Source organism: Synchiropus splendidus, chromosome 3, assembly GCF_027744825.2.
Source record: "Synchiropus splendidus isolate RoL2022-P1 chromosome 3, RoL_Sspl_1.0, whole genome shotgun sequence".
NCBI lineage: Eukaryota > Metazoa > Chordata > Actinopteri > Syngnathiformes > Callionymidae > Synchiropus > Synchiropus splendidus.
In genome coordinates, this window is record NC_071336.1 from 30,163,194 (window position 1) to 30,187,167 (window position 23,974).

The 23,974-nt window shown below is 42.4% G+C and overlaps 1 protein-coding gene across 1 annotated transcript; it reads right to left on the bottom strand.

The window, feature by feature from the left end:
* Positions 1-748: 748 nt before the first annotated feature.
* On the bottom strand, positions 749-21,723 carry snx7 (sorting nexin 7). The gene is made up of 9 exons (XM_053861061.1): positions 21,575-21,723; positions 19,714-19,890; positions 18,118-18,228; positions 15,988-16,146; positions 14,884-15,082; positions 14,410-14,609; positions 12,834-12,920; positions 10,811-10,963; positions 749-1,931 (listed from the first exon to the last, which is right to left on the bottom strand). The coding sequence occupies exons 1-9, from the start codon at positions 21,659-21,661 to the stop codon at positions 1,872-1,874; spliced, it is 1,233 nt and encodes a 410-aa protein (XP_053717036.1). The 5' UTR covers positions 21,662-21,723; the 3' UTR covers positions 749-1,871.
* Positions 21,724-23,974: the final 2,251 nt, after the last annotated feature.

A 23,974-nucleotide genomic window follows, 5' to 3' on the forward strand; every position in this document is an offset into this window, starting at 1 on the left:
AACCCATTAAGAATCTTAAAAGAAAATAATTCACCTGAAAAAAAGACAGCCGTTAAACATAAGATGACCAATAATAACTGTGGCTGAAAACTGAAATAAGAATGAGTCTACAACGGCAGAAAATTCCAAAATGAGGGGGAAAAAAAAAAAGAATACGACAAAAACCATCGCCATAAATATAAAAGCAAGGAAGGCAAAACAAGGGAAAAAAAGGCAATGAAAGCAAAAATGACAAGGACAAAACATGAAATAAAATGTTAAAATTGATGAGAAAAATAGTGAAAAAAGGTGAAAATGAAAAATGGGTGGAGAAAAATAATGACAAAACGACACACATTCATCCATATATTAGTTGTGTTGTTGTATAAGCCGCAGCGTTCAGACCGCAAGGAGAAAAAAGGAGAAGAAAAAGGCAAACATGATTCAGAAAAAACAAAAGGAAAAAAAAAAAGATATCAAACAGGTAAAAACAAAAACAAAAAAAAAAAAAAAAGTTAAAAACCAAAAGACAAAAATGTGTAAGGATCCAAAACAAGGGGGGAAAAAAACCTCCAACATAAAGTGAAGGTTTTAAAAAACTAAGTCATATAAGACCATGAAATAAATAACTAAAACAGGAATAACCAAAGAAAAATAAAATAAAAAGTTAAAAGGCACAACGATGAGACGAAAACAAACAATATGAAGAATTGACTCCAGCTGCTGTTGACAATATCAGACCAGAAGGACTCAGCTGTTGGTGGGAAAATCTTTATTACATAAAAAAAAAAAAGCACAATTTTGACTTTTTCCTTTTACAGTTGAGAATAACAAGCGAAAAGAGAGTGTGATGTCAGAAATCACTGCAGCTCATCACATGTGTAAACTTCAGTCGGCAGACTCAAGGTCGCAGCTGAGCAGGCGCTCCGGCTCTCGTGATGGTCGCCATGGAAACCGCAGTCATACATCATCATCCTCACCGTTTCCCGCGGCTAATTTGATAAACCCCACATCTGCTGCAGAGTTACGTAACCAGGCGGCGGCTGAGACGCTGGGAGGACTGCTTGGAAGTTTCGGGGGGTCGGCCGTGGCATTCTTTGGTCCTCCATCACAGGCACATTGTGCACACGATGACCATGTTAGTGTGAGCCATTACATTACGACCACCTCCCTTGGCGAATGGATCAGATGGTCATAATGTTATGGCTTCTTTTGTAGTTTTTGGCACTTCTTAGGGATGTATCTGCAACTGCTGGTCTCAAGAGCAACATGCTAACTAGAAATGACACTGCTAACACTTGCAGATGCTATTAAAGAATAGCGGCACAAACTTTTACACTTTATATATTCTAGACATCCCAAACGCTACATCGGGAGTAGCTAAACGTCATGCTAATCAGTTAGCATGCTTAAAGTTGCAGGCACTTTTTTGTTTTTTAGCGACCGTCACTTGACACAGTGAACTGTATTTCTCGATTACTGTGAGGTGTAGCAATCTGTCATGCTAGCCAACAAAGCCAGAACGTTTTTCAAAATCCACCATTTTGCTTTTCGTCCGCGTTAGCAGCTTCATGTTTGGTTAGCATGTTGCTAATACACAGTTAGCACATGAGTAGCACCGCGTTTCCGCTCCCGTGACGCTGGCTTTCATTGACTTTCTTGGACTCTGAAACATTTGGCTTCTCTCTCTGTTATTTTACATAAACACACCTCAGCTCACACACTTGTGCGCGCGCACACACACACACACACGTGCACACACACAGGCCGCTGATTTCAAGCATCTCTGGAATGACCTGGCAGTTTTGGTCAGAGACTTAAAAAGAAGGAACAAGTGCTTGGTTTTCATGGAAGACAGGCGAAGATGGACCTGGACTCACAGGGCCCTGCACCTACTGCTTGCCGGGCTCCGACCTCTGAGACATGAGGAAGGTCTCCCACACCGCCAAGCACTGCAACACACACACACACCATCATCATCATCATCATCATCATCATCAACATGAAGCACCGTGTTACTTTCTCAATCGCGGTTACTCATCTCCTCAGTGCTGCAGTGAGTTGCCTGGAGACAGTGTTCAGAGCAAAGTTTGGAAATCAATTCACCAGACGAACGAATCAAACACCACCACAATGTGAGTCTGTGGCGGAAAGACGACAGTGTGTGAGTTTGATCATGACATGAACGATTGTTTAAAAAAAAAAAAAGAAAAATTGTGACACATTAAAAAAAAAAAAAAATCATAACAGGACAAGAAGCTGCATCCCTCCGGCCACATATCTGCGGGTGCCTGTTCTCTCCTGCCCCCTACCGGCAAGAACTGGGACTGTTGTGAGGATTACATTAAAACGAGCTTTGAAAAGAAATACTTCCAAACATGTGAAACAGATCTCTAGGAGCCGCCGCCTGCTGACCTCTTTTCATTTAAGATTCCTCTTCAACATCCTCTGGTTTCATGTGGAAGAACTTGCAAATGTGCCAGAGAGGATTATTATGGGATGGAGGCTGTTTTCAGTCAGAACAAGCAGCGACATGACGCTGACCTGAAGACGGTGAAGGTTCGAATTTTAAAAAAACAAACAAAAAAAAAAAAGCCGGCGAGTTCAGGAGGAGCATTGACCCAGGATCACAGGAAAAGTGGGATAATAGATGGAAGACATATAAAGATAATGATATAAACAAGTCACAATGTTCCAATTTAAAAATATTTACTAAAAATGGTTGAGAAAAAAAATATTATGATTGAAGAATTTAAAATAAATACAATCGAAGTCGACAGCAGAAATGAGGAAATGAGTAAAAGAGAAAAACAATATAATGACAAAAATAAAAATAAACAATAAGAACAAGATAAAAAATAACTCAAATAACTTGAAGTTGAAAATGAAACTAAAACTTGACTTTTGGTCAGGAGCATGACGGACGTCCATGAGACCCGACGGTGCGAGTGCGGCATGATGAAAAGGCCTCCACACAATACAGTCATGCTAACCGTCGGACGCGGCGCCACCTAGGTGTCAGTTTAAGAGGCTGAGCGGAATCACCGGTGCAGAAGAAGCGGGACATGCCGAGAGCTGTGTCTCTTTCGCAACCTGCCGCGCCACATCAGACGGCAAAAGTTCCCGAGCTGCTCTCACAACTTCAGAGTTGGTCCCACAGAACGGACTTGGCTCCTCCACTGTCTCACAGAAGCTCCTCACTGATGCGGCAGTTTGTCGTGGATGCGACCAAACTCTCTGAGGTGCAGTTGCTTATTAGGTTTCTATAATCGCTCTATCTGAGCGGCGCTGGCATAAATCATTCACACCGCCGGCGGCGACTGCTCCTGCTGAATGACAATAATATCTCATTTTAGGGAGACGTATCTCCTTCACGGCCTGCAGCCATGAGAGATCAGAGGAGTCCAGTCAGGTCCTCAGAGAGCTTCCCTGACGGGGCTCCAGGTGAGGGGACAGGTACGTCAGCCACAGACAACAATAGTTGGACTGCGACAATCCGTCCTGTCCACGGAATTGTTCCCAGCGAAGGCTACGGCAGCTCTCTTCTCATTTGTTTTGGAAGCAGACACCCACATCCAGACGTAGTCCACAGCTCCTCAAAAACTTGATCAAAAATAGGATGACAGAAGCTGGTGGAGGGTCAGAGTGAAGAACCGTTTTTTTTCCATCACAGCCTTCTAAACCTTGTTGAGGTCCTGCGACCCCGCGGCCGTTCAGCATCTCTGTGAGCCAGCTGCTCCTCCCACGCACTCAGACTCAAGAATTCAGCTGGTTCTGACCTCAACCCCGACGACGCCACTTGTGCGGCAGCACATCGTCTGCCAGGCTTCAGGACCACATGTTCAGGTGACCGGGCCATTTCTGGGTTGCCACACAAACATTCCTAAAGTGCCCCGTTTTCCCCTCAGCAAATCCTCCTCACAACACCAAAGCAGCGAGTGAGTTTGCCATGCAGCGTGGGCTGCTTTATATGGGAGAGACAGAGGAAAAAATGTAACGAAGAAAGAAAGAAAAAAAGAGAAGAAATCATCAGACTTGACCCGTGTGAGCTTGTGGCCTGGGCAACAGATTTAAATGACCATCTTAACTGAAGTAGCTACTGTGCTCCACCTGGCCAATGGAGTGAGGTTATAGATCATAGAACTTATCAGCCTGAAAATGCGGTGACACAGTAACCAGCAGAGCAGTGTTTGGGCAGGCCATTCGATGTGTCTTCATGGACAGAACGAGTGTTTATCTGAGACCCACCGACACCAACTACACTGGACCTTTACTGGACTCACACTTGCTGACAGTCCATTGCGTCCAATATATTACATGTGCAGTTGGGGTGGGTGATATGTGATTATGTGTAGCTGTGTGTTAGCTTGTGTCATTGTCATGTTTTTGATGTTCTGCTGTGTGATACTCCTTCTGATCTCTGTTCTCCAGAGTAATCCAGCAGTTTCTGTGTCAGACATGTTTTCTTTGAAACCCTCACGTGGTTTAGGTTTTCCACTTCCTTTGTCAGAATAAGTCTCAGTGTGGTTCCAGCATACGCTTGGAAGAAGCTCCCTCTCCTTCTCTGCTCCACTTCTGAGGCCCTTGGCTTTGCAAACGTGTTAAAATGAGAAGAATCTCAAGCAGTACATTACATATATGTGTTTCCCCAAGCAGTTGTACGAATGATTGTGGCAATCACTAGACACCACGTAGGCACCATGATTCAAATTCAAATGAACAGCGCCAGCAATAGTGAAAACAAACTTCCACTCTTCCTCACCATGTCGAACCCTGAACGTCAGAGGTGAGCACAAGTGTGACGCGACGGCCAGATGCAGTCCTTTGCTTGTATTCATGTCACTCTCGTGAAGTAATTGCAAGAGAAAAATGTAACTAAAAATAAAATATAAGACCAAAACTCATTCTCTCCCCAGTACATTTCCTGTTTTTCTTCCCCCTGAGCTATTCACTATTTTGCTAAAGCTTGGTCAAACAGTGTTTTTTGTTGTTGTTCTTGATGTATTAACCATGTTTCTACTTCATTCATTTTATTTATTCGCTTACTTATTTTTATGTCTGTTTTTTATCATAATCCTGCTCTCATCAGTATTAGTATTTGTTACCAGGAAATGTTTACTCACTGTACAGTACTTTGGTCAGTTTAAACTGTAGCGATATCAACATGACCCTTCTTTTGCCAAGCTATTCACTGCCAGTAAGTATAACTTATATTTAGAATTTTTAAATAAAATGTACATAAAAAGACACAATTTATAAGTGAAAAACATATTATTCACGTTTGATAACATGGTATAATGACAGATAATGCTATTTTTCTCCTTGTTTTACAATACTTTAACAGCAAAATTCTGTCCATGAGTCGTTCCCTCATCACAGTCATAGTATAAACTAGTGATGGGTCGATGAGGCTTCATGAAACAGTGTCCTGATTTTCAGAGGCCACTGTCTGCTGTAAAATGGCTGGACCTGAACAACGTATACGCCTTGCATCATTTCTAAAAACAAAAGTGCCATCTAGTGGCTCTGGAAATTAGGACACTGTTTCATCAACCCTGCAATACTGTTTCATGATACCTCATCTACCCAGCACTACTACACAATTGCCCACCCCTGCTATAAGTGAATGAATAACCTGGGAAGATTTGGCACATTTTTCAGGGGTGCGACCCACATACTGAGCTCTTCTGCTCGGTCCACGAGAGCCATTCAAATGTAAAAACAAAAAACTAAAACTTACTTCACGTAATAGCAGAAACCTAAAAGCCAATCCGAGATAAAAAACACTTCCGACCTGAGTCACCCCGCTTTAAAAGTGAACTTTGGAGGCAGAGTTTATAGCAGTTGCCCAAGTCTTGGAACTTCCTGTCTCATGTGTTGGTCCCGCTCCAACAAACACCTCCGCCAACACACTCATGCACAGCCTTCCGATGGCTTCCAGGGGCATCAGCGTCTGAGTGTTTTTGTCAGCGCTGCTGCAGGGAGAGGCTCTGCGGAGAAACCCAAATACAGAGAGGATGACTCCGCGGCGATAACAGCGCCGCTACAAAGGGAAAGTCCACCTACGCGCTGGCTTCTCAGATGCGGCGCAGCGTTGATTGAAGCTGACTGAGCTTGAAAGCTGCGTTTACAGAAACATTCAGTTTAGTTGCCCTTGTACTTGGGAAAGTCTTGCAGAGCAAAGCGCAGGCATGAGGTGACAGCCGAGATCTATCAGCCCCAAAGATCTTGGGAGTTCTCCTCCCTCTTCTCCAGACAGGACGGTGACGAAAGTCCATGAAATAAAGACCACCATGGAAGCTGGGCGCAGCTGTGGCTTCGCTGTGCCTGCCTTCAAGTTTGAACATTTCTTTGCACTGAATTAACCTGGCCCCTGATCTACTTCACTTTTTCAAGTCATCACTTTGTTCACTCTGTGGGCTACAGACAACTCAACCTTCGTCTCTGTAGGCTCAACAGACAGGAGCCTAGAAGCCCTGTCATGCATCCATCACATCACTCCAACACTAAAAGCAGCCACTCCACCCCACTTCTACTGTATACCCTCCGCCTTACCTGCCTACTTTCACAAGGCTTCTGATATGGTAACACCAACCCACACCAGCGCTACCAAAAGTTTAACATTTGAATATCAATCCATCACAATTTACCACAAAAAAAGGTGGCTACAAACACAACTATCCGTGCGCCACCACACAACAGCAACGTGCCTTATGCATTACAAGACACGCACCACCACACAAATGGAACCCTCCTGGTGACTTTTTTTTATTTCCACCAGCACACTCGCACAACACTTGAGACATCAATCTACCACTCGATCACATTTCTAACTGATAAATTCCAGTTCACCACCACACAAATATGACCCCCAGTAAATCACCCCAGTACAACTGAATGTTTGTCTGGCACCACAACAAAAGGCCAATACCAAGGTAACAATTGATGGACTAGAAATGTACCACCGCACCACAAGAACAACACATTACTCCACTTTCAGCCTACTGGCATACCACCAACTGTACTGCAACCACTGTACCACCACACTCCAGACTACCAGCGCTCATATCTGTTAACTTACCTTCCTATTACTACATCAAAATTCTGTTTATTCAGATGGAAATTTGCAGCGTGCCAATGTGAAAATAAGCGCAAGTGGGGTAGGAAGTAGAACGTAGCAACAAAATAAAAGCATCTGTTTGTTTACATTTCACAGAAACCTCCTGAAAGTAAAATATCAGCAGGCGACTCACTCCTCCCCGCGGCAAGACTGATGTGCTTTGTTCAAGATCGGACGAGAAGACGGTGAGGTTGCGTTTGACTTACTTTATTGAAGACGGCCATGACCAACAACACAGTATCAATCACAACTAGTGCCTGAGATTACTACCTGCCCTATACTGCCCTCTACCGACAGATAATGGAATAATAGCATCTAAACACTTCCTAGATTTTCACTTTTTATACACGCTGTGTGATCAAGGATCAAGCAGGACTTTGCAGGCCGTGTGATGCCGACTGACGCCTCACCATAGACATATCCGGTGTAAAGTGCTGGCGCACAGACGGAGACACGAGCGCACCACAGACGCATCGGGTGTATTTTGATCAACATACCTCAAACTGTCTGGCGCCTCAGGGTTACAGCCAAAATAATGACAACCTAGCAATAAAACCAGCAACACAACTGTTCCTAAAATCCTCCCAAACTTCAGACAGGGCTAGAACCTGTCTATAAACCAGCACGTTACATGACAGAGAAGTATTAGTTCAGCTCCATCTGACACTTCATGAACTGCTCAGCACGTGGTGCATGGCAGTGCCAAAAATATCTGCTACCAGTCGCTTTAATCTGGATGCAAATTCGTCCTGATGGGGCGTGTGTGGGAGGAGAGACTTTTCGCAGTGAAGTGCCATAAGAAATTAATTCAAACCAGCGTTGATGTGGCAACACCGCAGACCCCGGAGGTTGATCTGAATAACTCTGGCGCCATCTGCTGGCCGACAGTGAACATAACCGCTCAGGGTAACAACACGGGCAAATTCAAACAAAATAATACAATCATGTTTGTCTGACGAGAATCTAGACCACGCAAGACATAATTGAAATCTGTGTGTTGTGAAGGCGCTGACAACATCACCTCCACAGCATTCTCTGGCGGACCACATCCACAGCGCGGTAATGGATGGTAACCATGGCAACTGCATTGTCTTACTTAACGGCTGTGAAGCCCTCTAGTACAAGGTCCTCACATTCATCATTCCAACAGATGCTCCTGAGCGAAAACATCACTCTCCCCTTTTGTAAGACCTGTTTATACAGCGATCGCGCTCTTTTGAAGTCGCCTCCTTTAAAATCAAAAGTCTGCTGGGCTATTCACTTCTGATCGCAGCAACACTCACTGACTTTGTTGCAAGGATATGCTTCGACCTTCGAATGGTGCCAATCTGTTTGGTGGAAAAAAAAAAAAAGAAAACAGCCTCTCCTTTGTGGCCCGCTTCTCGCTGTGATGAGTCCACATCAGTCTGACTGAAGACATGTTTTGAAGCCCAGCTGACGTTAATCTATTCTTCACCGCGTGGGCTGACTCAGCATTTTTCAAAGGCTTCATTCACGTAAGGAAAACCAACGTTGTCACAGTTAAAACAGAAGGATCTGTGACATTTTTTTTAGTTTTTAATAAATTACATTTCACGATCAATGTATCTATTCTCTCATGTATCTGTCCTCAATAAAGGGAGAGATTATCGACACAAGAGAGGCCAATAATACTCAATAATATTCTGTTTGTATCAAGTTGTTGAGCCTCTTCTTATGCTCCCTTGAGGTTATTCTGGACAGTATCTGTTCTGTCAGGTTGTTGCGGTAAGCAAATGTTGGCTTGAGGAAAGCATTGTTGGCCACTCTTGTCACCATGGAGGCTATTTGCTCCTTAGTTCTCAGAGGAGGCAGTTTAATTCTCACAAATGGACACATTATTTACAGTCACTCTTTGTTCTTTGCTCTATACTCAAACTTTGCTGACACGATCCAAAAAAGTGCCACTTCCTGATTCCACGACCTGCATCCTCAGCTTTTGCTGACAAATTCCTGGCGAGCAGCAAACCCACATTTACGAGCGTGAGGGACCTGCTTTCTATCTCCACTTTAAACACGTCACATGACCGGTCTTCCCTTAGCGCTGACAAGCAGCACTTTCAGTGCTTCTAATGGCTCACACACTGTACTACAATGGTGTCATAGAGGGCAGAAGGACACAGGAAATTAAAGAGGCAGTTGACTTTGACGGATGTCCGCATTACACATTTCTTTGGTAAAATTATTATCAGAATTAACCATGATTATTATAAGTTAACTGATTCATGTTTATCTTTATTTATTTAAATATGTAAATTAATATTAGAGACCAGTCACCACTGCACCTCTCTAAAGGATTTACATAGGAAAGGAAGTTGAAAACGATGTAGTGCTCATGCCGGGCCTCTATGTGGCGTAATGCTCTCACGAACAATGAAGAAGAACACATGCCTTGAAGCAGGTCCACGTTGCGCTTCTGATGCCACAGACTGTCAGTTCTATTTTAGGGGTAAATTGTGAGTGTGTGTGTGTGAGCCTGTGAGAGAGACATTGTGCCCAGTTGCCAATGAATGTGTCTACAAACTGATCTTACGTCGACCCGTGTCCTGCTTCCACGCCCCAGTACGACCTTCAGTTACACTGGTGGCAGAGGTAGCATGCTAGCAGAATGAAAAGCAGCGAGGAGCCGACCAAGACGCCGCACGTTATTGGTGTATAACTATCTGCATTCAAGCTCCTCTCTTTAGCTTCTCATCTTGTCTACGAAGAGCCAGAGGAGCCGAAGACGTACCAATAAGATCAGCATCTGCTGTGTGAGAACAAGCAACACACTCAGCAGCACATAGATGCTGACTAACTTTGTTTTCCTCCCCAAAGCTTTCCCTCCACTGATAGATAAGAAACCAAAAAAATGGAATCTCACTAAGTTGAACTAATGTATAAATCCTGGATTGAAAAAAAAAAAAAAATTCTTGACTACTCAGCGCACCTCAATACAAGCCACACCCACAAATCACAGAGCTCAAAACGCTTAAAACTCAAGTGAATGAGAGAGATGGGATGAGAAGATCTGGGAGCGGCTCAGAGTCCTGCTCCTCCACAACAGCAGAAGTCAGAAGCCATGTTTGGGGCGTTGCCTGCCTCATGGCTGAGCTCTTAATGTCCAGTGTGGAGGAGGCAAACCGAGGACTCACTGGGGGGAAGCTGCCCTGGAGACTCCTCCATTTCCCAGGAGAGTGAGGCTTCCTGTCAGCCCAACAACTAGCAGTTGATACTGATAATTCTGACAGCACCCCAGCAAACATGGACGCGAGCAGGTAATTGCACATCTGTCTCTTTGACGTCATGCTTAAACATCAGCACCGTGAGAGCTCCCTCCTTTGCTGATGTCTAAAGTGAATCAATCTCCTAGCAAACACCAGGAGATGTCACACTCTCCTGAAGACGATGGAAAAGCCACCAGCCACTGTGTAGCAATTTCATCTTAGTTTTGGGAATCATGTTATGAGTCAGGTGTGAGTCCTGGGAGGATTAGCTTCACGCAGAGCAGGGTTGAGGGTCAAAGGTGTTACTCTGAGGGAAAGAAAAAAAAATCCCTCCTATATGTTCGACAGTGATTTTGAGGTATAAATAAAATGAAAGTACTGTTTAACCAGCACTTGCTTCATATGAGGGGCCACCTCCTGCTAAAGCCTGTCTTGATGAAATATTGATTTTCAGCTTCTAAAAAAAAAAAAAAAAAAGAAAACTCACCTTCTCGTAGTAGTCCACGTTCTTCTCGGCGGTGGAGACGAAGGCCGACTTCAGCTCAGACCGCATGCTGTTCTGCCAGCGAGTCCAGTCTCCTCGGAGCGCGTTGTTGGCCAGTTCCACCCGGTCCGCCAGGCAGTCCACCTCCTGCTGCAGCTGCCGGTCACAGACGCGCACAAGGAAGAACAGTTACGGAAGTGGGTTTAAAAAAAGAAATATAGAAATATAGAAAACACTTGTGATGGGTAATGAAGCTTCAGGACACAGCGTCCTGATTTTCACAGGCCACCAGATGGCACTGTCTGCCGTAAAATGTTTGGACTTGAACAACTGGTTCAGTGAAACCTCACACCCTGAATCTAAACCAAGAGCGCCATCTAGTGGCCTCTAGTGGTTTCCCCATCACTAGAAAATACCAAATAAAGATGAAATGATTATATAAGACGTTGAAATTTCCAATTAAAGTGTTTCTTTTTTATTCACAACCTTTAATAAATAGTCCTTAAAATGCTTTGTTAGTCAACAGTCATACTTATGAGGACACAACCTGAGGAGGAATAATGTAGTGACGGTTTGATGACGGTTTGATGGAACAGTGTCTTCATTTTCAGAGGCCACTAGCATGCGCTAGCATGACCGCTTAGCCTAGCCATTGAACGTTGCTAATAACAAGTGAGCCATGATTTATACTGAGTGTAAATTCCAGACTACAGAGTGCACAAGAATATTAGAATATTATTAAAGAAGGAAAATAGATGTTGTTCACACATAAGTCGCAGCTGTTTATAAGCCGCGGGTGCAGTGGTGCTGTCAGCGCCGTAGAAGTGGAGTAAAAAATGCATGAGGATCACTTCTAAACTAGTTTTGAAAACGGGTTCAAGCATGGAGACTGACTCGTGAAGCAAACTGGAGAATATTCTGCGCTTGAATCATGAACTCCTCATATCTTTTATTGACATGAAAGAGCTCAAAATGTACTGTTTTCACACACGTGTCCAAAGTTCACCTGAAGTTCACATTGTCTTCAGACAGGTGCAAGTCACATGTCAGTGACTGACAGGTCTCAACATTGCTTTGTTGTGTTGTGTTGAACGCAAAACTTTTGCACACTGGACAGTCGTACAGACATGAAGGAGAAGGATCAAAACGCAGTCACACCGTCTTCAAATTTGGGCACAGAAATTGCATCAGTCGTGGCAGCTAAAACTGTGCCCACAATCGAAATGTGATTCTCAAAGGGTGGAACAAGCATGTCTCAGCGACAGTTTGAGACTTGTGCGTCATCATGGGAAGGGCAGAGGATCACATGGTTAAAACCCAGTCGACATAGGCGCCACACCACAGGGCCATGTGTCGGAGAAGGCATCATTAAATCAAATCAAAGACCTTCAGATAAGAAAGGAACGGACCAGCAGTGTGTTTCCATGACACTCATTAGGCTGAGAGAGCGGCCACGTGCCTCCTTTGACAAAAGCCGTGATGGAGACGGTAACAAAGCAATGGCGCTGACATTTACATCCTCATTAGTGCAGATCTGTTAAAGGCAATATGCATTAGAGGTGGGAGTGTTTCATTAAAGCCCCCCGCGCAGACGGAAACACACAGCGATCCTCCCTAAAAATAGCTGTCCAACTTCACATTTTCCCTTTCTCTTGCCTCCTGACATTTGAAGTCGTCATCTGAAAGAGGGAATGGGAATTTTCATTATGCCGTGATTAGCTGGCAGGCTTACCATGTGAAATAATATTGACAGCTCTTATTCCCGCTGAGCTGAGGACTGAGCTTGAGCCAACAAGCCTGGATATTTCGATAATCCTCCCAGGAAGACTTCTCCCTATCAAATATGAGCTGAGGGCGCCCCTGAGGGAGATGCACTATTCCACGCTTCACTTTATTACACCTAATCTCTGGGAAGATGATGGCGGACACACAAACACATCTGCTGCTTCGCGGCGATACAAGCAGCAACAGGGGGAAGAAGAGGCGGCGAGGCTGTCCACAGTTTGTTGATCAAAACTGAACTTACTGCTTCCTGGTCCACTTTTCTGGACGCCAGGGCTTCGTTCTTTGTCTCGAACTCGGCTTGGATGTTGTCTCGTCGTCTCATCACAGCCTGAAACAAGAGAGCACAGAGTTAAAAGCTCGGCTGTGCTGCTGAACGTAAAAAATCTTTTCCTCCAGGGCCACATTTCTGCACACAACTAGTGAAGTGGGTTTTTCTTGTTCATCAAAAATCCCTGCTGGATATTTGCAGGTTTTATTGAAGCCAAATGTAAGAGTCTAAGGATCTAAAACGATTTAACCCTTCGCTTCGTAGCCGCTGTTTAATCTGGTCCATGTTTTGTGCAGCCACTTGTGTGGTTTGAGCCTAAGCTTCTTCCAGCTCACAAAAGATTAATAAAGACATAAAATACAGCGCTGCTTTAAAACCATTCACTTGACTAGGGTGGTTTCTTTGATGCAGCAATGATGGGAGCCTGTGTCTTCTGAAAGAAACACTTAAATTACAACCAAATATGATGAACTCTCGCTACTATTGTCAGCATTGCGCAAGAGATTAAGTCGCATTTACAATATTGTGTTTGAGCGCATTTGTTTGGAAAACGTGCTAGAATCAAACTAAAATGGCTGCACAGCACAGCAAAGAATTGATGTGTAAACTAGAAAGACCTCTACTTAGCCACTCATTTATAGCCTCAATGTGTGTGAACTCCAAACCATTATCCTGCCTGTTTTGTATTAATATAATTCATGTTAAATATTCTAAGCGTAATGAGCTCAGATGGACAGCAGATGGCAGGAGCGCTGGGGAGGTCCTTTGGGATAAACATGAGAGACATAGAAGAAGAAAAAATGGCTCGAGAAAGCCTTCTAATCGTTGGTAAATTAACATTTTAGTCACATGAAACTTGACTGTCTGTTGTGTTCTATGAAATAAAAATGTCTGTTTTCAGCCTGTATATGTGACCAGATGTGCTGATGTCAGTCAGTCTACGGAGGGAACTACAGAACATTTGTCAACTACGGAAATTCATCGTTTGTTCGTTCTGGAGTTACTTTGTTTAGAAACACACAAACAAACAAATACTAATGAGCTGAGCCCAAGGACACTCGGATTGGCAGAGATTGTATTGAGGTCAGAAGTGATCTACCCTTCCTGCTGAAGCAAGAACTGAAGACACTGACTCAAGCAGTTCTGAATCCACAACTGTTGCTATTTGGAATCAGTAGACAGTCATCTTACAGCGTAGCCATTAGCACTGCTTAAAACAATTCCACTTCCTCCACAGTCTCTTTCTCTCTTGTCTATAGATGACATGACATATATTGAAAAAAAAAATCACTTCTATCAAAAAGCCTGATCATACATAGTGGTGAAAATAAAACAAAACATATATCATACGAGTATTGTATTTACAATTGAAGCAGTTATGAGGAATACATGGAAATTATTAAGCGCAAAGTGATAGGTGAACTGTATATGATCGGCTTCATTACAGGCCGAGGGTCTTACTGGCTGCACTTTTGCCCAGATTCATCACAGAACACAGCGACTGAGCAGATGAAAGGACGTGACGGTTAATGCCGCATGAGCCACTCACCTTCAGTGTCTCAGTGCAGAGAGCATACTCATGGAGGGTGGGAATCAGGACATCGGTCAAGTGATGGATCTGCTCTTTTGTCTCCTTGCCGCACTCCTCTATGCAACTGGCGACGCCCTTCAGCGGCTCTTTCAGCAGCTCCTCCGTCCCGGCCCAGTGAGTGTAGGTGTTGCTGTACTGCTGCAGCTCATCCAGATACTCTGGAAGGAGATCGTTTTTTATCATTAAGATTGATAGTTGAGCAGGCCATAGAATGTAATAAATATATATATATATTCATATTTGCATTTAACAATAACTTAAAGAAATGCTAGCTTGTTCCAAATGTGGAACGTTAACATGAAGGATGGCCATTTTGCTTTTTAAAAAATAAATTCCACATAAAGAACAAAAAATCATATAGTACAGGAGCAATGGTATTATTTTAGTGATGAAATTAACCATTTTTTTCAATTAAAAAAATGTTCTTAGTACCTTTTTGTTCCTTGATGATCCTCTGAGTGACCCGGTCCACAGAGGCGACCTTGTTCCCGAAGTCCTCCACGTACTCCTGCATGGCGGTGAACTCCTCCGGCCGACTCTTGACCCCCCTCACTGAGTTAGCCACCGCTCTCACTGTCTCTCCCATTCTGCTGAGGAAGCCAGGTCCCTGTTTTCTGTGAGGCATCAAGTCCTGTGAAGCACACCATCTGTTACTTTGTTCAGGGGTGGTCACTTTTTAAAACATCACAGGAACATCACTGCTAATGTGAGTGGGTTGGGATTGACGTCCAGCCTGACAGGGTTCTTACAAAGCTAATACAAAGACAATAAAAAATCAAATGTAGCCTCTTGTTTTTTTGCCATAGAAAATAGGCAACATGAGAACGATTAAGCTTAAAAAAAGCAAATATTATTACAAATTTATAACTAAAATTACTATTATTATAATTACGATTATGATCTCCATATGACTTATGATATTGTGTTTAATTTTGATGTCTTACATAATGATGAATGGCATCTTTTATTGTCCCTTTTTGTTTAGTTGTATTTATCTTATAGATATTTATATTTTTTTATTATTAATATCAATAATCAAATGAAAATATCATGCCATAATTACAGTTGTATAGCATCTATATTTAATTTTTTAAGTCAAAAACATTCATAAAAAAATAGAATTCTTTCAAATATACAAGACTGAAAGACATTCATGAATGATGAGAATGATGAGGGGAAAAAAAAAACCCCAAATCTTTCACCCTATAATATCATCATTATTGCTTCATACATCAGAGAATAGACCCAAAGCTGTTGGATAATCAGCAGCATCTGCACAGCAATTTTAGTCATTAGTTATTTGTCCCTTCACTGTCGTCTCTCCATCTGCTTCACAGAGCCGAGTGATATCCATCCAGCATGAAGGACGACTTGTTAAACTGGAATTGTAGCTTGTAGCCAATGACGGCGGTTTTGGAACATCGAAGTGTACAGATGGAAAAGAGTGATCCAAGTCTCACTGGAACCGCCCATTCATCTTACACTTGGCAGCTGGGGTTTTTTTGCAAGAATTGCGAGGGAGACAAAGATGCTGACCTCTGCAGTGAGAAAGACCTTCAAGTGACTGCTGCTGGACAGGATGGGATGCTCAGCGATCTTGTTGAGAAAGCGATGCAGGGCTTTCTTCCTGGTCTGGATGAAGTCCTCATTGAAGCGCTCCACCATCCCCTTCATCACAAACTTCTCAGGGAGAGGCTGAAAACAAACCGCTGACCTTTAATCAAACAGCCAACCAACATTTACTTTTCAAGAACCCTCCGCGGGGTCTTAAAATTTGCAAGCTCGGCGAGACATTTTCATTCTTAAAATGTCTGTGTAATGCGACCAGCGAAGCCTGTCGCAGCCATTGTGAATGTAATTGGAGCGGAGACGCAGGATTCCTCACAGGGCTAATATCAACACCAATATCAGTTCTGATTCCGCTCTGGCTTTTTCCACACAAACATCTCCATCCCACAGCAGCACGAGCGTGACAGCTGCCACCAGTGCTCGCCCACTTCAACACGGTATATGGAATACATTACGGCTATGGACACGCTCCCTCGCTTCTACACACAAACCGAAAACAACCCAGAGAGGAGCACTCAGAGAGACGGATTTTTTTTTGCACTAGCATTACTGCGTTCATCTTATTCGTATAATTCAACACCTTTTTAAGCTTTGGAAATATAAATGACAGCAAGGAGCTCAATAGGACAGCAGGGTCGCCTGCACAACACACACAGCAGGCATGGGAGAGAAAGAGAAGGACACAAAAAGACAGACAGAAAAAAATCACCTCCTTTGTTGCAGTAATACCTTATGATTCCAAACATATAAATTACGTTCATGAACTTTAGTCAACTATAGCCTTCTACAAGGTTCTATGTCTAAGCCCTGTTTCATTATCCACCTACCTCATCCAGCGTCACAGCGCATCTTTTCACTGCTCTGTGGACGACACACTCATTTCACCATCAAGGATTCTCAAGACGTTGAAGTAGCATGTCTTGAGGTTATAACCACGTGGGTGCTGATACTTTTCCTTCAGAGTAGCCAGCCACAAAAAACAAAAAACAAAAAAGTCTCTCCCTCACCAAACTTCCCAGCCTTGGCTCCCTGTTCAAAAACATGACTCATACCACCCCAAATCTCTGCCTCCTATTTGACTCGTCACTTTAACTGGACTCTCACATTAAAGAAAAATTCCAGTCCTATAAAGTGCATGCTCTCATAAGCCAACATATTCATGCATTCATATTCTCCAGCCATGACGACTGTAACTCTCTCCTCACTGACATCAACAAAAAATCTCTCTCAGGCGTCCAGTTGGTTCAGAACTCAACAGCAAGCCATCTACCTTGCAACATGGACGTCAATCTTTAAAACATATTTTGTAGACTATTTACAGAATTTATTTCTGTTTTTCAATGCACATCTGTTTTCACTGAGCCACATCCATGTCTCAGTATATGTGTTGACACTCTATTCTTCTAATGATTTTCTTCTGCTTCGACTGGAAAGCCCTTTGTTCTGAAAACAGTTTTATGAATATTAACAGTAACTGGAAGTAACCTGTATCACAGTTCGTCTCAGAACCAGGTGTTAACATATAACACTACACAGCTTTAGCGGCTCATGCTGCGATACGATAGGAAGTGCCTTTTTAAGTATCGCACCTCTTGCCCTATGTGCGCATGTTACCAGGATCTATGCATCGATGAAACTATGAAACTGGGTGTTCACGCGATGTGCTTCCTATGTTAAAATGCATGACTATATGATGAACGCATTAAGGTATGAATCAGAGAGGAAATATGTTGGACGTCATAACTGTGCATCAATGTAGCACCATAGATCTCCCTATATATTACTGCAACCACAGTTTAAACTGTGACATATTTAATGTCTGCCAACTCTTCAGCCTTCAGAAAACTGAGTGTTATTCCACTGACTTCTCTCTCTGAAGATTCCCTCCACATCGGACTCTTGAAAAGACCAAAGGCTCTCGAACAAAGACGAAGTGCTGCCTTTGGATCGATTGAAACGCGGAGGACTAATCTAAAGCAGGATTAGCTGAAGTGGATAATTAAGCCTTAAATATTACACTGTGATGTCGTGTTCGGGAGGTTGGGAGGGTGTCAACAAGCAGATGAGTAGCGGCGGATGAAGGGTGATCACACATACGTGGATAATGAGTGTTGGATGGCTTTCTTCCAGTTTGCTTCGTAGCCACAGAAAGTCTTGGTATCGTCGGCGGATCTGGTACTCGCTGGAGTCAAACTCACTCCTGGTGGTCTGGAAGACAGAGAAATAAAGAGAGTTCACGCGGCTGGGCGTCACATAGCAGCTGTATTTTAGCCAATAGTGTTGACTATTGCTGGTTTCAAAGTCCAGACATAGAAGCCAGGGTGATTTTATTTGTTTGACAATGTTGGCTACAGACTATAAAAGTTTTTGTGCTAGATCAGTGGCTCTCATCTTACAATTGCCATGACTTCTAAGGAACAAAAATCTCTCATTATTTTGAGACCAAATTGACTTCTGATCAGGCTTTTAGCTGGGATTTTGAAACAGGGTGTCTAAAGCCAACCAGTAGCTATCGCCACAATAACTGAACAAAGACAAAAACGGGCTGCAAAACAATTTTTTTCACTTTTTAGCCACATGAAGACACCAAACTGATTACGGTACAGTCACGAAGACACTGTGTTACTGTTGTTTTAATGTCAATAAAATGTGACAATAGTACTTTCATTAGTTCTCCTTACCGATAAAGAACTGGCATTTTAAAAAGAAAAAAAATCTATAATAATCTATATTGAATGATATGAAAAAAATCTATCGTGACATTCTTCACCCAGCTCTAGAGTGAACCCTCATGTCATAAGGCCAGTTTGGGGGTGTCAAAATGATCAAGTTCATTTTCATTTATTGTGCAGTGACTTGAACAATAGTCTAGTCTTCATCCCCCTGTAAAAAGAGATAGATTATTCAACAGGCTGTTAACCAAGATGGAATCTGGACAAACTGAGATCAATGGACAAGCTCAATAACAGAATGGGAGAAAGACTGTGCAGCTAACAAATCAGCGGCGACACCAAAACATCAAGATGAAAGAGAATCTCTGCGGGACGCTTCATGAGAGAACAGAGGGGTGGGGGGCTACGTTAGGGTTCGAGTGAGGTCATAACACACAAGCAGTGAGTCGACGTCATTTTCAATCGCTCAGCACTCTTTGTTACGTGCTTATTTTCTACTTATTTTTGATAGCTGCCCAACCCCCCTGCTTATGTGAGATCTCATTGGCTGAAGACCCACCAATGACAAAGTGTAAACAACCACCAGCGATTACAGTGGCGGCACCACAGGATCACCAGGAGCGGCTATAGCCTTGAGCGACCTGACTGCTGAGGAGAGAGCTGGATCCTTCGAACAGCCTGAGGACATTCGCGGCCAACATAGACAGTTCAGCAAAGCTGCGCTACTTTGTTGTGTGCACGGAATTTTAATAGATCAATAATATTTCCAGACAGGTAAGGAAGGCGAGGAGGTCTGGACGTGCCGCAAATCCACAGCAGACGACGGCGTCTAACAAACATGTTGAGATTCACAGATGCTGGTTTGGAGAGCATGCATCGTGTAAATAAATAAATAATCGTGGGACTGAAAGTTATTATTTATTGACTCATTAGTTTAGCACACTTGTTTTATGTTATAAATACATATACCTTTTCACTGATTGTGCGGCTATTTGAAACGTAAAAAAAAAGCAGCGCAAACCTGGGTCAAGACTCGGTACGTGATAAAGGTCTCGATGGCGGTGACATGGCTCTCTGGGTTGTCCACGGTGATGAAGAGGTCCTTCCCTCCGACAGGGGCCTCTTCCTCCAGCTGGTAATGGTTGACCATGGAGCCAGGGGAGTTGGGCATTGGGCCTCCATCCGCCAGAGACATATTCTGGAATAGGAAATGATAATGAACAACTGAGGACCAACACCAGCAAGTTTTTGCAGAGGTTCATGTGTTTAGTACTGAAACTTGGTGGTAGCAGCTTCAATTTCCTTCATGTTGTCAGAGTCTGAAGCAAACACTGTAGAATAGAATTAATAGAATAAATCAGGATATGATGCAAAAAGCGGCTGGGCTATGGGACAAAAAAAAAATATGCGTGTGTGTATATATAGTATTTGTATTTCTACTACTACTAAAAAAATAAAAATTCCTCGCTTTCCATTTATGAAGCTATGACTAAACTGCTATATTGAGCAGTAAGTGAGCATGAGATTTGTCTTCAACTTAATTTGGGTCATGACTTGTACATTTAAGGTTGATGACAGGTCTAAAGTCCAGCTGAGAAACAATGGTTTAGAGATCCATGAGTCAAAAGAGTCATAGATGAGGATTTTGGGGGGGGCATTGAGAGTGACCCAAGAGGGCAAGATCTGAAATTTGTATAACAGAGGGACATGTGGAGAAATTTGGGGACCAAGTTAGGGAAGTCAGATGGTTCCGATAAGTGGAGAGAAGAGACAAGTTTGGGACCAAGAACGTTGGAGATAAAGAAGAGGAACCAATGAGACTCATGGATGTGGTGAAAAGGGACATGAAGAGGACAGGTGTTGGATGTGAGGTGACCTGAATATCAGTATGAAACTTTCAGCTGAGAACCAAGGTCATGATGTACTTGTTTTGAAGCAAACATTCTTGATCAGTCCTGAACAAAAAGAAGGCACTGGTGACCTCACCACCCCATTTCTATTTCAAAGAGGAGTAGAGAAGTTATAAGGAGATAAATGAGGAGAAAAAGAAGCCAAGAATGAATTCATGAAAAACACCACAGAACAAAAAAAATGACTGCAATTGCCATCAAAAATGCAACAGCATTCCATCACAGCACAACAAGACAAAATCTCCTGCCGCCAGGGGACATGAATATTTTTTCCAAGGATGTTACAAACAATAAAATCAAAGTAACAAGATACATAACTATCATCATAAAATGGAACAGTTGGTGAGGCCTCAAGCCGTCAAGATTTTAAAGAGGCCTGATCATCTCATCATAATCCCATAAATGTCTAGCAATATTAACACGATTAACACGACCAAATCATAAACCATGAAGAAACACAAACGGGAGATTCAGCAGAGACAGTGCTGCTCCTGTGAACCCTGGTGAAAGCAGCAGTTTGACTGAGGTCTGAGTGGCCCAGACATTAGCTTTCACAACACCAAGATCAATAGTTGCCCAATGTCTTAGCAACAGTGGCTCAACAGGATCTACCTCATCTGGAGAGACAATTAGAAATGTACAAACTGCACCAATATTGGTGCTTAAAGTTAAGTCACAGTTTAAATACACACACCCAAGTGACAACAATAGTATGTACACAGCCATAGTCGAGGCTAAAACTCGTGCACATTGAGCTCGTACGGTTTCCAGTGCATTAGTTACGGATTTATAGGTCACGAATTGAACGTAAGTAACGTGTTTGAGATGTGAAGGGACGATAAAGAAGTGACACAGGGTGGGTTTTCATGATCTCATCAGTCACTTGATCGAGCTGGGCTGCACGAAGACACAGAGAGAGAGCGACTCCCCGCGAACGTCACGGTACGAGTCCCGGAAGAGCCGGGCTTTTACCTGACTAAACACTTCCAAGTCTTCGTCCTCGTCCAGGTCCAGCATGTGTTCGGGGGGGAAGTCCGCCTGTACCGGCTGTTCGCTCATCTCCCGTCTGACTTTTCAGTAAAGTGCTGGTGACATGGAAGAGGAAAAGTTCCTGTACAACTTCAGCTGGACACAATACACGACAAGTGAACTTCCGGAAGCTACATTTCACAATATTGTTTTCAAGATGCTCTATTTAATGCCCGCGCCGATGTAGACAACTTATTAAAATGCAATTTGTACACTTATTGTGGTTATGTACAAAATTATCTCAATCGCTTTGCGCTTTAAACTTCACCATAATGACTAAGTAGAAAGAGTTGAGCTTTTATTGTGACGACAGTTGCTTCTCGGTGAGGCTTGTTCATTTACACAAATTACATCCAAAGTGCGTGACAGCGGAAGTTACTGGCTGCGGTCGTTAATGTTTTATTTTGTGGTGAAAAGGGGCGTTTTTTTTGTGTTTTTTTTTTTTTACCTCTCTCATGAATATAAAATATAATGTATGCAACAGATTTCTAAATAATAATCCAAATCGAAGTATTTTTTTCGTCTCGTTTATTTTTCCTAGACTTCTTGTTTTTGTTTCTTCTATTGTTTAGTTAACGGTTGTTTTAATTTAATTTAATTTTTTTGTTGAAAACTTATTACACGCTACATTAAAACATTTCGAATGACATAAGTACGTATAAGCGGATATTGATTCAATAAAAAAATCAAAAGGTGCATTTCGTTCCTTAAACTGATGAGTGGTATACTTATGTATTTATTTATTTATGTTTGAATAGTTTGAAAATGACGTCCATATTCCGGCTATTAGGGGCAGGCTTGGGGTTAATCTCTGTTATATAAAATGCGGAAGGAGATAAAACAAAATCGCCTCCTAAACGTCCCTACCCTGTTTAGTAATCTTAATTTTTCAATACATTCCACACATTAAAAAAGGAAAATCACAACGTCCAGCAGTCAATAACGATTGCTGGGCTTTAATTGATTCCCTGTAAAGTGCTGTCGGCGATAAGGTTCAATAGAAACGCAGCATTCACCAACAGATGTCGCTGTTAAACAAGATCTGCGCTGTGACGGTTCTGTACATAGTTTTGAGGAGAGCAGTGATGATGCAGTACCAACAAAAATCCCCTTAAAACTCAGAATTTCTGCTTAAAAGACACAAAATTTCGACCAGTTATTTTCAGTTAAACCTCTCTTTTAAACTGTATTTCTATGGGCGCATACTTTATTTCAAAGATGACCAGAAAATCCGACTCACAATGCTAATAACAGTAACTGATAGAAAATGTCCAGGTTTTAAATTAATCCGTTTATTTTTTGCCAAGCATCGATCCTCATTATTTACCATACCCATGACATGAAGACATCTTTACAGGATCCCTGGCTCTACATATGTTCGTCAGCCCAGTGACAGCTGTTGTGCGCATCAATATGTGTGTAGGTGTGAATCTGCTTCAGTGCTGTGTTTCCCAAACAGATTTGTTTTCCTTACCTGTCATTTTCACAACCACTGTTCCCCGCATTGGGATGCTATCCAACATTTGTGTAAAATATTGAGCTCTTCTCCAAATCCAATAACAAATATCAGCCAGAAATACATCGATACAGATACAATTTTTGGTTATCTAACACAACCTTGTTAAAATATCTCACCGGTGGCTATATATTGCATTTTAAATAGCTACGTATTTATTGTTGTTTTCCACAGTTTGATTTGGATCAGCACAGTCGCACTCTGATTTTATCCACCTGCCTGCTTTTAAAATTATTACAATATTTTAGTCATGATAATGATTACAACACTCAGGTGGATTTAATGGAACAGAAAGCATTAATTTTCCCAGTATAGATTTTTATTTGCCTTGAAACGAATGAATGCACTTAATAAATAAAACGGACAACGCTTTGAATAGAAAAAGAAGCATACATCAAGGAAAAGTGGAAATAATTATTTGTGCATTGTGGCATAATATGTCATATTTATAACAGGATCAAGAAATAAAACACAGCAGGCCACATTATCAAACTGGCCTGGTTAGCGACATAAATGTACATTTTGCTGGAAGATGTGTCCATAAACTGTTTACCCAATTAAAGACAGTCTTGATGTTGATGAAAATATCAGTTAAGGAAAGGTGTATTCACTCATGACACACTGGATCACAGTTTAATAATTCATGTTGAAAGCCATCAATGTTTGTTTTGAGTCAACATGCTAACCACATCGAGCACTAATTCCTTGTTCAGTTTTTAAATTAATATCAACAACGAATGGCAGCATCATATTGGGATGTTGCGGATTTTAACAGAATTCACAATATTGCAACAGAAGTTCGGAGAGTTACAATGACACAGTGATTC

Coding starts and splice junctions, on each gene's coding strand:
- snx7 (XM_053861061.1), bottom strand. CDS start 21,661: ATGAGCGAACAGCCGGTACAGGCGGACTTCCCCCCCGAACACATGCTG. Junction 12,921..14,409: donor TCTGCACTGAGACACTGAAG/GTGAGTGGCTCA, acceptor CTCTTGTTTCAG/GCTGTGATGAGACGACGAGA. Junction 1,932..10,810: donor ACGTGGACTACTACGAGAAG/GTGAGTTTTCTT, acceptor TGTGTGTTGCAG/TGCTTGGCGGTGTGGGAGAC.